At 40.2% G+C, this 16,411-nt stretch overlaps 1 protein-coding gene across 1 annotated transcript; it reads right to left on the reverse strand.

The window, feature by feature from the left end:
- Positions 1-1,791: 1,791 nt before the first annotated feature.
- Positions 1,792-11,827, reverse strand: LOC104533260 (transmembrane protein 68-like; the record flags this gene model as incomplete). The annotated part of the gene is made up of 4 exons (XM_010180777.1): positions 11,500-11,827; positions 8,897-9,061; positions 3,959-4,152; positions 1,792-1,852 (listed from the first exon to the last, which is right to left on the reverse strand). Coding segments are annotated over exons 1-4 (748 nt in total), but the record flags the coding sequence as incomplete, so codon positions are not given.
- Positions 11,828-16,411: the final 4,584 nt, after the last annotated feature.

The raw sequence follows: 16,411 nt of genomic DNA on the forward strand, positions 1-16,411 counted from the left end.
GAAGGGGGAGAGCAGGGGGAGTTGAGATAAGAGAGAGAAAAAAACAAAAATAGAAAAAAAACCACAGAGAAAAAGAGAATGAGATTATTTTGTAAAGTATTTTTTCCCATTATGTTTTAAAACTAAACTGGCTTGGCAAGTAATCCAGCCCTGACCCGAATTCTCAAACAATGTGTCATCTCAAGTGCTATTCTACCCTTCATTTCCATTTCCTAGAAGCTGCATTAATCCTAACATCAGACTTCTTTCCACCTTAACTTGGTGTGAAATCTCTCCTCCAAAGAGTAGCTGCAAATAGAAGGAAGACGACAACAAAAACCCAGTAGCAGCCTCTCTGGAGAGGAAGGTAATGCTACAGAATACAGGTTACAGTTCAGCTAATTTTACAAGTTAGCTTAAGAAACCAGTATTGGAAGCCTGCTCTATTCAGCCCCACTGAGGTCGAGAGGATCAGAATTATTCTTATCTGCCAAAAGAACGTTCATGCTAAAATGCAGAACTGATTTTCAGATCACACACTGGTTGCGGTGAAACAATATAAAAGCAGGGAACAGGTATTTCAATCAGCTTGCATCTCCTCCCCCGCCTGCCACCTTCTAAGCACCTTGCCCAAATGCACCCAGAACAGATTCCTTTCAGAATAGGTGTTAATATTCTGTCTCTCAGTTTTGGACAAGAAATTCATTTAACTGAGGTGCTGGCATAAGAAAAATCCTTACTGACCAAGATGTGGAACTTTCTGTATGCAACCTATAAAAACAAAGAATATTCCAAAGCTACTGAAACTGGAGTGGATCCAGTGATCCACAGAATTAAATTCCTTTTAGACCTCTGCTGTAGAATAGAAGTAGCAGGAATTATTTGGGCTTAAATTTCTGCTTGTTTGGGAAGATTCTCCTGAACACAGCAATAATTAATTGCTGTTTACTTTTGTACAACTCGACAATTGTGTAAATTATTCTGCACGTCTACATCCGATGCCTTGGCTTTCTCCATGCAATTTATAGCTTTTAATTAGAGGGAGAGCGAAACAGAGATGTTTTGCCCAGCAATCCTCTGATGCGGACGATAAAGCCATAATTGAGGCAGAACACATGGCATGGAAGAGACTGTTTAGGATCTTTCTGCTAGACAGAAAGTTGGGGAATATTAAAAAAGGGGGTTTAACACTAGCAGAAGAGCAGAGATGTTGGCAGCTAACCATCCCAGAGGGGGACCCTTCAGACACAGATCCACCTATTCGCATGCTGGCTGAACGCCCCAAACAGATAAGGAAAGAGAGCAGGCTAACGCAAGGTTTTGGGAGGCACCACAGATTTAGTGCTGAATAGTAAATCAAGTACAGACTAATAATATTTCAAACTATTCCAAGTTTAAGTACAGGTAGAGGTGCAAGCGCAGAGCTTTAGAAGGACATTTAAAGAAACTACATGTCAGGTGCAAACCCTGTTTGCTTTGCTTCTTATCAGCCAGCACAAAACCTAGAGTTAGCCTAGTAGAATAAGCAGAGAAAAACTGCACTCTACATCTATTTGCCTTTTTCTGGCTCCTTTTTCCTTCCTTCTATTGCTTCTGTGAAGGCACATTGTTATGTGAAGAGTAACTTTGATGAGCCAGTACCACATCTAATGCTGATATTAAATCCTAATAACATCTCCGAACTCTACCGGAGAGTAAACCTGTAGAAACAAGGCTGTGTCAAATCTCAAATTTATATGGAAATTATTTCTACAAAAATAAGCTGAACACATGCAGGAAAAAATAAACTACAAAAAATAGAAAATCTCTTACTTATTCCTCCTAATGTCCTAATGCCTTCTCGAACATTTTGTGTAAACATAGGAATGATGGGCTAGGAGGGAAAAAAAAAAATTAAGAATTTAATGAAGATAGCACTATCTAAAATACTTTTACCTCACTTAAACCCAACAACCAAATTAAATTCAGAAGTGTTTGTCAGACAAGGACATACAGAGAGAAAAACAAGGATTTCTAAGTTGTTCTGCCATTTTCTGCCATGAGGTTTCAGGCAGGAGAATAGCATGAGATTTCAGCAAGGCACTGTTTCAGCAGATGCATCTTCTCAAAGCAGTGCAGGATTTCAGAACCTATAGAGCATTTAGGCCTCCCCTCATCTAGCAGTGTTTGCACATTTGTGACTTAAGCGGTTAAACCTCATGCCTAATTTGCTCCAAGGGAAGAATTCACATGATTGGGACCTTAAACTTGTCTGATTCATCTCTGCTATGCCAATTGTATTGCTTCCCACATGATGTGTCATATTCAATACATCCCCATGATCTATTTCTGCTAATGAATATTTGGAATGGTGTTAATATTTTAATTTTTATTGCTGTTTTTGAACTTTCAAACAGCTGTCAAGATTCACAAAAACTTCGAGGAGGTCAACTACAACATGAAGTTTTTAAATATCATTTTACAGTATGTACTCACTGTACACAGCACCATCAGAAATACAGAACTCTAAGGGATTTTCAAACATTCAGATTCTCTCAAACTTTTTAAAATTAGCATGGAGATGAGATGGTAAATGCAACTCTTCAGACAGATATCAAGTTGTTTTTTTGGGGGGAAAAAAAGTCTGTAAATAATCCAATGCAACTACAGAGAATAAAAAGAAGTACAGTTGCCTAAACTGAACGGTAACAATTTGTTTTTATTCTAGAACCATCTTATTTGCACTATTTTACTTTTGACACACAGGCAGACAATTTTGCATATATCAAGTTGGTTTCTATGACAAATACTCTGGCAAAAAACTGCTGAAATGAGAAAACCTCAAGAAGTTGAATGTCCCAGTTTTAGACGCATTTTTCTTTCCATGAGGAGTTATGCTCATGATTAAGGGTGACTTAAAGTTCACCTTTAAACTAAATATTTTCCAAACTTTCAGCCTGCCTCCAACACTTTTCCTATTCTACTGCATTTCAGAGGGTTTTTTTGGGGGTGGATGAAGCTGCAAGATCTTTGTGAGTACACAAAGGGAACTGAACATACATTCAATAAACTAGTACAACCATAGTTGTATCCCAAGTAGGGCTTTTCATAATGTTATCATAATGCATTAGTAAAATCTAAATCTGCTGAAAATACCCTATTTAAACTGTGTTATTTTTTACCTGAGAAAAATGACACATTTAAAATTGGGTCTTGCAAGTATTCTATTTCTGTATTAAATCCAGAGATTTAACTAGTTTCTCTGTGACAGTACCTAAATATAAAACTCTTGGTGTGAGACTTACTTTCAAATTAGGTATATGCAGACCTACGGACATATGCTCACATCTTTCAAGTGCAAATACAGAATGAGAGGGACTCTGGAAGGATTATTAAAATAGTTGCAACTCAAACATATCATACATCTCTGTGCCTTCCACAGTTGGTCCCATATGAATAATTATCTGCCTGCTGACCAAGCACAATGCTATATATTAGAACTGAGGAGAAACAGTTCACACCAGCGAACAGCTTCTGCTGCTGCTGCTGTATGTCCCAGGCATCCCTTACTACCATAAGAACGCCAATACAGTACAAGGTGCCCATGAGTCTATACTGCGCGGGGTCACAGTATACTTCAGTGACAGAAGAAACAGAAATGTTGATGTACGGTTGCTTCCCAGTCATTCTGGTCAGGGGTTGAGCCATCACAACCCTGACCAGGTATGTGTAAAACAGCACAAGCTTATAATGTAGAAACCACTCTCTTATTCTTTTAAACCCTGGATTTCATGACCACACTATTCCCAGCTGACTCCAAAGCCTTCTTATCTAAAGCAACAAAAATGAGTCTTGAAATGTAGCTGTGAGAGCAAGGAGACCATACTCATGACAGTCAGCAACGTAACACCAAACATATAATAATTGAAACGGCTTTCCCTGGAAAGGAGTACTAAAAATTCGCACTCTTTGCTTCTCTTCTGTGATCTGTCATACTTACCACTTTTGCATCAATGGCCACCTGAGCAAAGCCCTTCCGATTACCCCAGATAATAGTATACATTTCGTCACTGAAGAGTGCTTCCCGAACTCCTCCTGGGGCAATGGCTATCAGACAGCCCTTCTTCAGAGCACTGACACATTCTTCTTTTGGTCCATGCATAACTCCATGTACATCAAGTAATAATTTAAAACCTGCAGGGTAAGATAATTCAGAAAGTGTTAATTCATTAACACCATTGAGTACACATTCCCAACACAGAACACAATGGCTAAAACCTACTTGTCTAATAACCTGTGACCCCAAATCCAAGATGTTTCTAGGGGGACTGAAGCATTAAGTCCTGCTTATAAATGCTGATCTACAAAACTGAAGATTTAAGGTTTTCAGTGGCTTTTTGTCATAGTAAAGTCAGGTGCTATCTCACAATCAGGACTAAACTGGAAAAAAATGGCAAGCATTCTGTGCCACCTTTCACATGTTCCTTCAAAGAAGCTGCTAAGTCAGGTCCAGGGCAGTGTCTCCTTGCCCAAGCTCTACTTCTCAAATGTAGCACTGGCCTAATAAAGTGCAACAAGAGAAAAATACCAGCAAGTTATTGTGGTTTTTGTCTTGTTAACTTTGGCAAACAAAGAGCAGTCTATGCAAGAAGGAGAATGACAAAGAAAATGCAGCATTCTCTGTGTTACAAATCACTGCAGAAATTGACTCCCGGTTTCAGCCTGTATCTTTCACACTAAGAGGCATCCAGCAAGCCTGGATTGGGTACATTAATCTTAGGTTAAGGTTTTTCATTTACTGAAGTTTTTAGCTGTAAAGTTACATAAACTGCTCATATCATCTTGAATTTTAATTGTCATACTGATCCTACTCTTCTAAAAACAGCAGAACACAAAAAAATTTGCTTACAAGCATCAAATGGGCACATACCTGATCAATTTAGACAATTAGTCTAAAAGAACATAACTAGAAAGAACATAACTAGCACAAACCTCTGTTTGCAGGAAATGAATAGTATTCACTTGGTTCAATAAATTTTAAATTTATACAGTATTTATGAGTACTGCATACTGAAATGGGAACTTTAGATGACTGAGCAGCGTGGGAAAGATTACTTCTCTTTCTTGGAGTTTCCCACTGTGGCAAACAACCTCATCAGCCATAGACAAGGACACAGAACTGATCTAGTCGAGTTTGCCCCTCAATAACAGAGCTTCATTTTTTAACATCAGGTTACCAAATGAATAGTTGTTATTATGAACAAACATTTGTTACACACACACACACACACACACACGCACACAAACAGAAGAAGAGTCCCAACATAGTTAAGACGACAGAGATTTGTCTTCTCTTACAGCCCACATAAACTAAAGGCTTGGGAAGGAGAGCATGAAGCACCACATCAGATTACTCTTAACTAAACTCTGATCTCTAACTCATCTTTATAATTGGTGCAAGTATAATTAAACCTGGTTTATACCTATACACAATTGGGACCTGTCTGAAAACATGACAAGAGAACACTAGCCCCGTTACATGCATCTCACACTCTGCTGTGCCTCCCCCACATACTGCTGACGACACTGGCAGTCTTCATCCAGCAGCATCTGCACAGAGGACATCTCAAACAGTTTTCCTAAAGTAATTTAATTTCTCTTGGGTGCTTTTGTTTGTGTGATCTTAAATAAATAATTTTTACAATGCTTTACATTCCCAAACTTATTAAAGCTCTGTGGAGTGTACCTGGTGGTAGGAAACTGTCTTTAAGCCCTTTCTGTCTGAGTTCAGGAGAGAGACAAAATAGTCATGAGAACTGTTGAGCCAAGCGGGAAAAGAGACTCAAGGAAACAGAAGCTGTGAAGATAGTTTTCCTTTCTGCATTGGACATGCAAGGAAAGGGGTGTGTGTGTGTGAAGCTTGTGAGAAATCAACTCTACGAGCCTGTCCAGTTCATAGATCAGAAACAAACCCAACAGAATATAGACAGAATACAGGCAAAAAATTGTAATACAGAATAGTGATGGGGCTTGACTTTTAGTATAAACCTTATATTCTGAGCTGTACCTCATAGCCTAGCCAGCAGATCATACATTACTATCAGTATCTCTGCTCCAGCAGCAAAGAGGAAGAGCCTGGCTCTGTTAGAGCAGCAGAGAGACAGGAAGCAGCACAGTGGCTCTGAAGGGACAGCTAGGGTACTCTGTGCCCAAGGCACTCTGCGTCATCATGGAGTCAGAAAAAACACTGGGGTAGTGCCTGGCTGTTGCATGAAAGTGACCAAGAGTCTACTTTTCTACTTTAAACAACAAAGCAACTCTCAAAATTATCTAAACATAATTTTTCAGTCTTTCAGAGCATGAAGTGATGCTGATTTTTCCAAATACCAAGAAGTCGAAAATTAATTTTATTCCACAGTTCAACCTAGACTCTGCCCTTTGCCCCGGCACATTCTCTTGTCTATTTCCTACAACACTGTGTCCACACCGATGTTTGAAAACCCTTTGCAAAGTGCCCAGCAGTTCCTTTTACACTCATCTCAGTAAGTGCACTATATTCTCTATCTTGGCCCCAGTAACTATAACATAGGGGCTGTCAGCTACCTGGTAGCACGATGTCAAGGATGTCACCATTTTTCTGTGGTTGACCTTTAGGACCACAGAGAGGAATCATTTAGATCACCGAATCCAACCTTCCACAATTGTAGGTAACCACGCACGTGCATCTGCAGAACATCTAGTCCACAAGACACTTTGCAACACCTTGTGTATGTAATAGTCAAGAAGCTACAGCTCATTTCCTTTGGTATTACAGGAGAGGAACTGTCTTAGATTCCTAAAATAGCAGGGTTTGCCAGTCACAGATTGTGTAGATTTTGAAACACAATCCAGAACGTTATCTGGGCTCTTTGGGCTTGTCTTCCCTGAATAGCCCTAACTCTTTCACAGAACCAGAGAATTATGCAGGTTGGAAGGCACCTCTAAAGGTTGTCTACATCAACCTCCCACTCAAAGCAGGTCTAACTAGATGAAGTTTATCAGAGCCTCACCCAGCGGAGTTTTGAAAGTCTCCAGGGATGGAGATTCCCCAACCAGGCATCCTGTTCAGATGTCTGATTACCCTCATGGTAAAATAGCCGTCCACACATCTAATCAGGATTTCCTGTTTTGCAACTTGTCTCTGTTGTTCCTCATTCTCATCTGTGAAAAGAGTCTGACTCCCTCTTCTCTGTAACCTCCAGTTAGGTTGTTGAAGACAGGGATAATGTCTTCCCCCACTCTTACCTGGTACAGACCAAACAAATCCAGTTCTCTCAGCTCCTTCTCATACACTGTGTGCTCCAGTCCCCCATCATCCACTGAACAGACTCCAGTGTGTCAATGTCTGTCTTGTACTGGGGAGTCTAAAACTGGACACTATATTGCAAGTTGTGCTTGCACAGGTGCAAAGCCAAGAGAAAAAAATCTCTTCACTAAACCTGCTGGCTACACTCCTGCTAAAAATCTCAGCATTCAGTGCTGCTTGTTTGTTGCAAGGGCACACTGCTGACTTACATTCAACCTGTTGTCCACTAGAACGCCAAAATCCTTCCGCGCAAAGCCACCTTGTACCCAGGGCACTGTCTCATGGGATTGCTCCATCCCAGATACAAAGCTTCACCTTTGCTTTTGCTGAACTTTGTGACATTTCTGCTAGTTTGTTTCTGTGAAGGCACTCTGAATACCAGCTCTAACACGCACTGTATAGACTGCTTCCCCAGTCTGGTATCATCAGTGAACTTTCTGTGAGCACGCTCCAACTCTTCATCCAGGGGTACAATAAAAACATTAAGCAGTCTTGGCCCCAGCATCAGTCCTGAGGAATGCCAGTAGAAATCAGCTGCTAGCTAGACATTGTACTGCTGGTCGCAACTCTTTGAGACCAGTCATTCAGCCAGGTGTCTCTGTGATGCTACTGAATAGTGTCTGAGGCACTCATAAGTGTACTCACACTTAGAACCTTATTTAAAAGCAGAAATGGAGAAAAAGAAAATAATATACTCTTTGATAAAAAAACCAACTTATTACTAAGTTGTTAATAGACATAATAAGTATTAATAGACATAATATGAAGCCAAATTTAAATTACAAAATAGGTTATATTAGTCAGCTGTAGGCAAAAGATTTGCTAACAGACAAGCCCTAGTCCACTACAGAACACTCATGTAAATTCACAAAATTAATTACGAGGTTTTTAGTCACAAACTGAACCTGGGAACAGAATTGGCTACTACTGCATTCCACGCACACAAAAAACAAACCCCTCACATAATTAATTTCATTAATCAGCAGTGTTTTTCTCTCGGCTGTCCAGCTAAAATCTTGCACTGAACATACTCTTAATTTTCTTCATGCTTCAGCTCATGTTTCACACAACCTTGTTGGACACATCTACACCTTTCCTCCAAAAAAGACTACTTGGAAAAGTCTTCTTTGGGACAGGTTCTGCTGCCCACCATACCCAACTGGGTGGGATACATTGTGTCCCCAGACTAACATTGCCAACTTTAAGGGCACTGCTTCCAAACAGTTTACTTCCTAATCAGGTTACACCACTCATTCTGCCTACATTAACAAAAAACCCCGAACACCTTATTGAAGTCTCTGCTACTGACTAACACAGAGACAGCTCTTTCTCCCATAATCTCTTTCTTTTTGTTTCTAAACAAAAGGTGCTGCCCAGCCAGGAATATGACCCATTCTTGCATGCAGTCTCATAAACTCACTTTTTGTTTGTAAAGAACACGCTAGAGACAGCTGTACTTCAACACTTTGACTTAATTTTTATAAATGTTCCAAGAGCTGTATTCCTGTGGCACAATTGTTATTCATTATACTGTAAAAAAAAAAAAAAAACATTGGAGTTCTCAAGCTGATTGTTTGTAATGAAGTAGGTTACCTGGTAATCTAAAGACGAAATGATCAGCTACTACGTGGCAGTATCTCTTCTCTCGTATAAGAAGTCTAGCCATGAAATAGATGTAGTCAGCAGGAGTAGCTCCATGATAAAACACAAGAAGCCCTGGTCCTTCAGGAATATTTTTGGTACCATGAAGCTCATAACCTATTAGGAGTTAAAGGCACAAGAGATGGCAAAGGCTGATAAAATCATATCCCAAGAAACTAACTTGCAACAAGTTGGAGGACTGAAAGGGACAGCTATTGAGAAGTAATAAGAGCACAGTGCTAAAAAGTTAAGATGTGACTTGCAATATTTACTGTTGCTTTCACAGAAAAGACAAGTTTCATTTAGATCAGAAGAGCCACATTTAAAGAAAGAAGAAAAACAAAAAAAACCTGAAAACAAAACACACAGTCTCACTGTCTTGAACTATATATTTTTTCAGTTCACTCCCTTCAAGGCCACAGAGTCCTCTGAATCAATCATACAAGAGAAAACAAAATAAGGATTGGATAGGAGTGGTGAAAGACACCTATTTCAAGCCTTTATTTACCTTTCAAAGTTCATTGTCACCAATAACTGTTTAAGAAGATCTGATGTGACAACATCCATTTACGTGTCTCCTTTTACTCTAGGGTATGAAGCTTATCTTTGTTATTTCCCTCATAGTTATAGTTGCTCCGTTTTTCCATCACTAAGCATTAAAAGCTATTTGAGGTTTTATATGCTTGACTGAGACACACATAAACACACACAAGTTTGTGACTGAACTTCCATTTCTAATTAAGTTCACAGTGCAGAATATATTCAGTTAACACAAAATATCAAAACGTTTCAGTATAGAACATGTTCAGTTAATACTGAGCAGTATTGTTAGAGTATCTTGTTTGTGAGCTGTTTTTATTTTAAACAAGCAAAACAAAAAAAGACCAAAAAACCCCAACCAAAACTGTCATCTCTTCCAAAGTTAATCAGGTCTCCAGTTCCCATTCCTATATATATATATATTTAGTTAGTTAGTTAGTTAGTTTTAATTCTGATCATACTCTTGGCTCTTCTCCTTCTATTTTACCTTCTGTACCTGTGGAGCTGCAACACACTGCAAGAATACCATCTGTACCACCCCAAGTGACCCCTAGCTGTGCTCCATGCCAGCCAATCAGAACCAGATTGAACCTACATCTGGCACTTGCACAGCATATGTAAAGTTACAGGTATCACACACCAGTTTTGTGGTTTGGTTTGGAGCTTTTTGGTTGTGGGCTTGGGTGTTTTTTTTGGGGGGGTTGTGTTTTTTTATCTTCTGATGCTGTGAGATTTCAGGATTAAAAGTTCTTCCTACAACATCAAGTGAAATCATTAAAATAATCACAAAACATTTCATTCTTTAGCAAGGGAAGTGCACGGACAACATGGAAGCAGCTGGCAGGGCAGAGAAAAGTCACAACTGTCCATGAGGGACTGGATAAGAATCTTTTCTGCACAAATAAAAAGTTAGATCTTATAAAAAGGTTACTAAGGATAAAAACAGCCAAGGCCTTAAGAAATAATTCTCTTATGAAAAAAAGTAAATAGCTTTTTCTTGTGAAGTGAGCATTTTAAGCTCTTTGACATAGCTGTTGATTTTGATCTAGTGTACTTTCCTAGATTTGAAAGTTACATCTTAGTGTTACAAAGCCTATCTGATACAGCCGCTGCACCATCTGGTTATCAATGCCTTGAGAACCTGCTTCCCTTTGACTAGAGAACAAATAGAGATGATTTTCAAGAAGGATTTGTTCTTTATGTAAATTGCTCTTAAACATTTCTTTCTCCTTTGGCTGCCTCTAGATTGAATGGTTCTGAAAGAGGCTTATGATTTCCTTAGAAAGAAAAGCCAAATTATTTATTGAGTCTGTCTTTATAAAAGAAGTAATAGTAAAAGGACACGGAACAGAGCCCTTAGTTTTGACATTCTACTAGACAAAGTAGTTGTCAAAAACACATAGACAGAAAGAAAATTTAACAAAAAAGTAGGGTTCTGTAACAGTTTCCGGCTCTAAACTAAATTTGAAGTGGCAGTCAGTGAGTGACCTGACACTAAGTGCTCCTTTTAGCCATCATTCAGCATTATATGCAAAAGACTGGTTAAGTGCAATTAAATTATGCTAACATGTGCTGACATACCAGCTATCAGGAAACTGGCATTTAACTTTCAGTGTTCATATATTGACTCTGAAATAATATAGTTAATTGGTCTAATTTTAATATTATTGCAATCATTTCAGGTCCTCCTGGAATGAGGAAATCCAAGAGTAGTTATAAAAAGTAGAAAAGAAAAAAAAATTATATTTGCATTTATTCAGCTGGATGAAAGATCTAATTTTATAGCAGAAAAGAAAGAAATGCTTAAGACAAAAAGATTTTACACCCAAAACGTCTCAATGGCATTTTTTCTCACAACCACTACAGACAGTCATTGAGAAAACAGAAAAAAAAATGGCCTGAATTTTACATTTCATGTAACAGCAGCAAAAATCAGACACCTATTAATAATCCTTAAAGGTAAGCCAGAAGTAAGTGCTTCAGCAGTTTTTAATGAAAAGTCAGATCTTACTTACCATGCCATATTCTTCCATGCCCATCCCATAGGGTAGCCAACATTTGTTTTGCACCATCCCAAAAATCATTGGAATAAGCTTCCTTTAGTTCATTCTTCCTTTTATAAATATGAAGAAGGAGAATGGAAGTGTAGAAGAGGACTATGACAACTCCTGGAAGTAGAAAAACTACTGCGAGTGGAAAAAGCACCCATAAAAGGTAGACTGCGTAACTCAGGTAATCTTCAATGTGCTCCACACCAGTCCATTCTCCCAAAATGTAAGTCAGGCAGGTTAGGTAGGACATAGGTATTGGTCCCGCAGTACAGGATTCATTTCCACCTATCATCTCCTGTTTAATTAAAAAAAATAATAAATTAATAAATCCTCAAAAAAGACAGACCTGCCTATACTGTTTAATCATACAAAAAACCTCTCTGATGCGTTTTATTCATATACCATTTACCCCAAATCCCAGCAGCACCTATTAGGAAACATAATGGTTCATAAAGGCAAACTCTTACTTGATTTTTTTTCAATCCTTTTCTTTTGCGTAATGGAAATGCTGACAACTCTAATTTAAGAAAGGTAGTGCAATTGCTTAATCTCAGCCTAACACTTTATCTCATTAAAAAATGTTCGATTTACACAGATCCAGAACATTAATACTGTTCCCAATACCAATTTATACCGTATTTTCAATTTTCAGAAAGCTGTCTACCTTAGTCTAGTTTGATGTTCTACACGATACAAAGTACACCCAAAACTTTCTCCCAACCACTTACAACAACAGGAAACAGGACAATCTCAAATCCAGAGCTATAAAAAACCTACCGAACGCTTCCCCTAACCACAAGTGCCCAATGACTAAGGAAGAAGATGGGCTCAAATAAGCAGTTCTCACTTCTGTAGACACCTATAACTGCACCTGGAAATCTACAGATACTGAAACACCACGTCCCAGAGCACAGCACAGGGAGGCAGCAGAAGAGACAAGAAAAAAAGATCACAAAAAGTCCTCTAAGAGATTTAACTGCTCTGGCTTCACTGTGTCTATGTGTAAGAATCTCTCTTCTCCAGCGCCAGCTCCTAAGAACTTTCAGGGCTAGGCCTCTCTGGGTTGATATTTCAGGCTCTCTGTAATCCTGGAGCAACACTTTTTTCTTAGCTTCATACAGTTTAGAGGAAAACTTGCTATTTGTTTTATCTTACCAACATTAGACAACCTGTATGCTCAGCTATCTTAGCTGCAGTCCTACCAAAATATCAATAACACCTTGGAGGGAAAAAATATCCTAGACTGGAATAAAGTTTTGGTCAAGACTTGAAGTAACTGTTAATCAAAACCAAGAAGAAAAACATGTTGCAACTATAATGTAGGCTTGTAAAGAGAAATGGATTAAGAACAATAATTTCTGAAAGAATCTAAGTTTGAGGGTGTTGTGTTTTGGCTTTTTTAATGAAAATGTGACTTACAGCATGTATGACTGCAGAGTTCCTATGCCTAGACCTATGTCAACCAGTCCATGCCCAGACAGACATACATCTACCATTCCTTTACTCTTGCTCTGTTTTTGCAAGCAACAAGTGACTGAAATTCAGAAGATAACTTCGCTGACACTATCAGAACCCCAATGACAACAAAAACTAAGAAGCAGATCAGTTTTACTCCATTTACATTTGCTGTGAGATGTTGAAGCAGGTACTGCAGCAGAACTCATCTCCCTTATTTCCCTCTCTTTCTGATAGAGCAAGAATGTCCCTTTTCCTTCTGTTTTGAAATCAGCCTCTACCCACATTGCTCAAGATAACTCCTATTAATGAGAAGAAAGCTGATCTCGTGACAAGGACTCTGCTCCCACGATCTGTGCCTATGCCACTAATTTAGGCTTACAACATTTTGCTCCTCAGCACGTTCTTGAGGACAATGTGACGAGCAGCTGATTTATCTTCAGCGATGTATAAGCACGTAGCACCAGTGACACGCACGTCACTGATTTCATACACACGTGATTGGAGGAAAGGACGCGAGACGGCGAACATGCGGGAAAGCAAGAGAAAGCTCTTTCTCACTCCAGTTGCCAGAGCCGAACTCCAGAACCTGTCAGGTAGCAAACACAACAGCAAGTACAAGAAACACAACTTGTGAGACAAAGCAGGATTTAGGACTACCATTCAACACTCCAATATTTACCAGATTATTACTCCTGGACTTCTCCAGTGGTTCCACTACTAGCTAGAAAACAATATGGAGCATGGGCTATGGCATAGAAACTTTTTCCAAAACTCAGAGGCGATTATGTAGCTTTAAAGACCACTTAAAGTTATACTCTCCCACCTATATTTGTAATCGCTTATGGATTTCTCAAAACAAAAAATCCTTTTCAAGTAAATTTAAAGTCCTGTCCACACATGTCAGCCTTGCAAAATATTACTTGTACTTATGCCTGCAATGTTAGATGCAATACCTCAAACGCAATCATCACAGTTTTACTCGCATATCTATGCACTAACCTGTAATCACATATATGACATTATTCTTGTTAATCACAGAATATTAGCAGTTGGAAGGGACCTCAAAAGATCATCCAGTCCAACCCCCGTGCCAGAGCAGGATCGCCTAGACTGGGTCACACAGGAAGACATCCAGGCGGGTTTTGAATGTCTCCAGAGAAGGAGACCCCACAACCTCTCTGGGCAGCCTGTTCCAGTGCTCTGTAACCCTCACAGTAAAGAAGTTTTTCCTTATGTTCAGGTTGAACCTCCTATGCTCCAGCTTGCTCCCATTGCCCCTTGTCCTTCTCTGAGGGACAGTCAATCCTAGTCTGAAAAACACTGTATCCTCATCTTGAGGGGAATCATAGAATAATTTATATGGGAAAGACACATTGGACTGCACTTGTCCAGCCTCTTGCTAACTAAGGAGTTTGACCAGGTTGCTCAGGGCCATGTCCACCCCAGTTTGCAGTATCTCCATGGATGGAGAGCCCACTGCACCTCTGGACTCCTGATTCAGTGCTTGACCACCCTCATGGTGAAAATATTTTTTCTTAGTCTAGTTAGGATTCCCCTTACTGCAATTTGTGCCTGTTGCCTTCTGTCACTTTACTGAGAAGAGGCTAACTCACTCCTCTCTATAACCACTCATAAAGAGCAGCAGAAAGATCCCCTTTAAGCCCTCTCTTCTTCAGGATAAACACATGCAGCTCCCTCAGCCTCTTCACAGACACCACGTGCTCCAGGCACCTAATGATGCTGCTGGCCCTTGTCTGTACCCTCTTCCAGTTCGTCAGCATCTTTCCTGTATTGTGGGGCTCTAAACTGGACTTATGGTCTCAAAAGTGCTGAAAAGAGGGTAATAAGTACTTCCTAATGGCTATGGCCTTCCTAATGTAGCCCAAAGTGCAGATAGGCATCCTCACACATATTTGACTTATTGTCCACCATGTAAAAGCCTTCTCCAGGACTTTATCTCCTGTAATTTGGCTCCACACATAACAAGTCCAGCATTTGTTCTGAGCACCCATGGTACCTCCACAAAAACATTCCATATCCAAGCCCAAGTGTTCTTTATGTTACTGCCACACTGAACACCCTACCCAAGGCAATGGCAGTGAAGAAGGGAAGACAGATTCTGTCTTCATTATAAAAAAACAAAGCACAGGATGCTCCACGCTGAATAAAGGTCCAACGTAGTTCACATACGCTGCTAACAGATAATGTCAGTTTGGTCTGTCCCAGCTTTACAGCTGTCTAATCTATGGCTGCCCAGAGCAGTTAAAATTATCAGATAAAGCACACCGTCTTCTAGAAACACCAGCAATGTCACTGATTAGGACCTAATCCAAGCAAAGAGAGACTATCCTGCCCTCCTTGTCAGAGTTTTTCTGACACCTATCACCATCCAAATCTAAAAACTACACTGGAGTGCAGTACCACTAAGTCCCACTTTCAGCCAACTGACTGACAGAACCCCTCTGTAATACACGCAAACCACTAAAGAACTTCTTACTTTAACTGATGTCACCAACACATTCCCTGCTGTGCAGTTCAAAACAAATATTTTTAAGTTAACTTCCTAATGGAGCAGCATACACACATTTTCACTAGATGAAAAAGATGCAGTTTCTCTTGTGACTAATGAGGGTGCACACTGACATACTTACGTAAGCTCAAGTCTTTACACTGGCGGTGAAGTGGAAACATGGCAAACTTATGCTGACTTCTAGCATATGGAAAAAGAGAACTCCTTGCCTAAACTACAGCAGTGGTCTACGGCTGCAGTCAGCAGACTGGGTTAACTGAGACCCTGCTGACCACGCTAGAAGAAGTAATTATGGAAAGCAATGCATACTGCTGTGAACCACGCACAGCAGGACTTCAGTATGTGTATGCAATGTGTAACTGGAACCTCTGGAGAATATTCCAGTATCTCCAAACCAGAAAGACATTGAAAAGCAACAGCTTCGGTGTGCCCCTGCCAACACAAACACACCGCTTCCCCCTGCAACAGACAGCTACGGAGAGTGTTTCTACCAGAATTAGCAGTGCCACCACAAACCAGAACACCCTGATACTCCTGCAACTGGAGACCCTGGAGGTGAGGCTGGGTTTCTCATTGTTTTAGAACAAGCACTGGCCTGCTGGCTCCTGTGTCAGGAGGCTTGCAGAGATAAACAAGCACTGGCCTGCTCACTTCTCTTCTCCAGGAGGCCGGAGGTGGACGAGTTTCCTTTTTTCTGACAAGAAGGACCCGATGCCAGCCCAGTTGCCCCATTAGCGCCCCCCTCCCCTCGGCTGCCCTCGCACCATCCCGCAAGGCGCTCCGGCCGCAGTCCCTGCCCTGTAAGAAGGCCCCAAACTCGGTGGTAGCCAACACTAACCACGTCCCGACCGGGTACTCCGGCCAAGGACCTCCTCAGCCCGCTCGGCA

Source organism: Mesitornis unicolor, unplaced genomic scaffold, assembly GCF_000695765.1.
Source record: "Mesitornis unicolor isolate BGI_N332 unplaced genomic scaffold, ASM69576v1 Scaffold54253, whole genome shotgun sequence".
In the NCBI taxonomy this organism is placed as follows: domain Eukaryota; kingdom Metazoa; phylum Chordata; class Aves; order Mesitornithiformes; family Mesitornithidae; genus Mesitornis; species Mesitornis unicolor.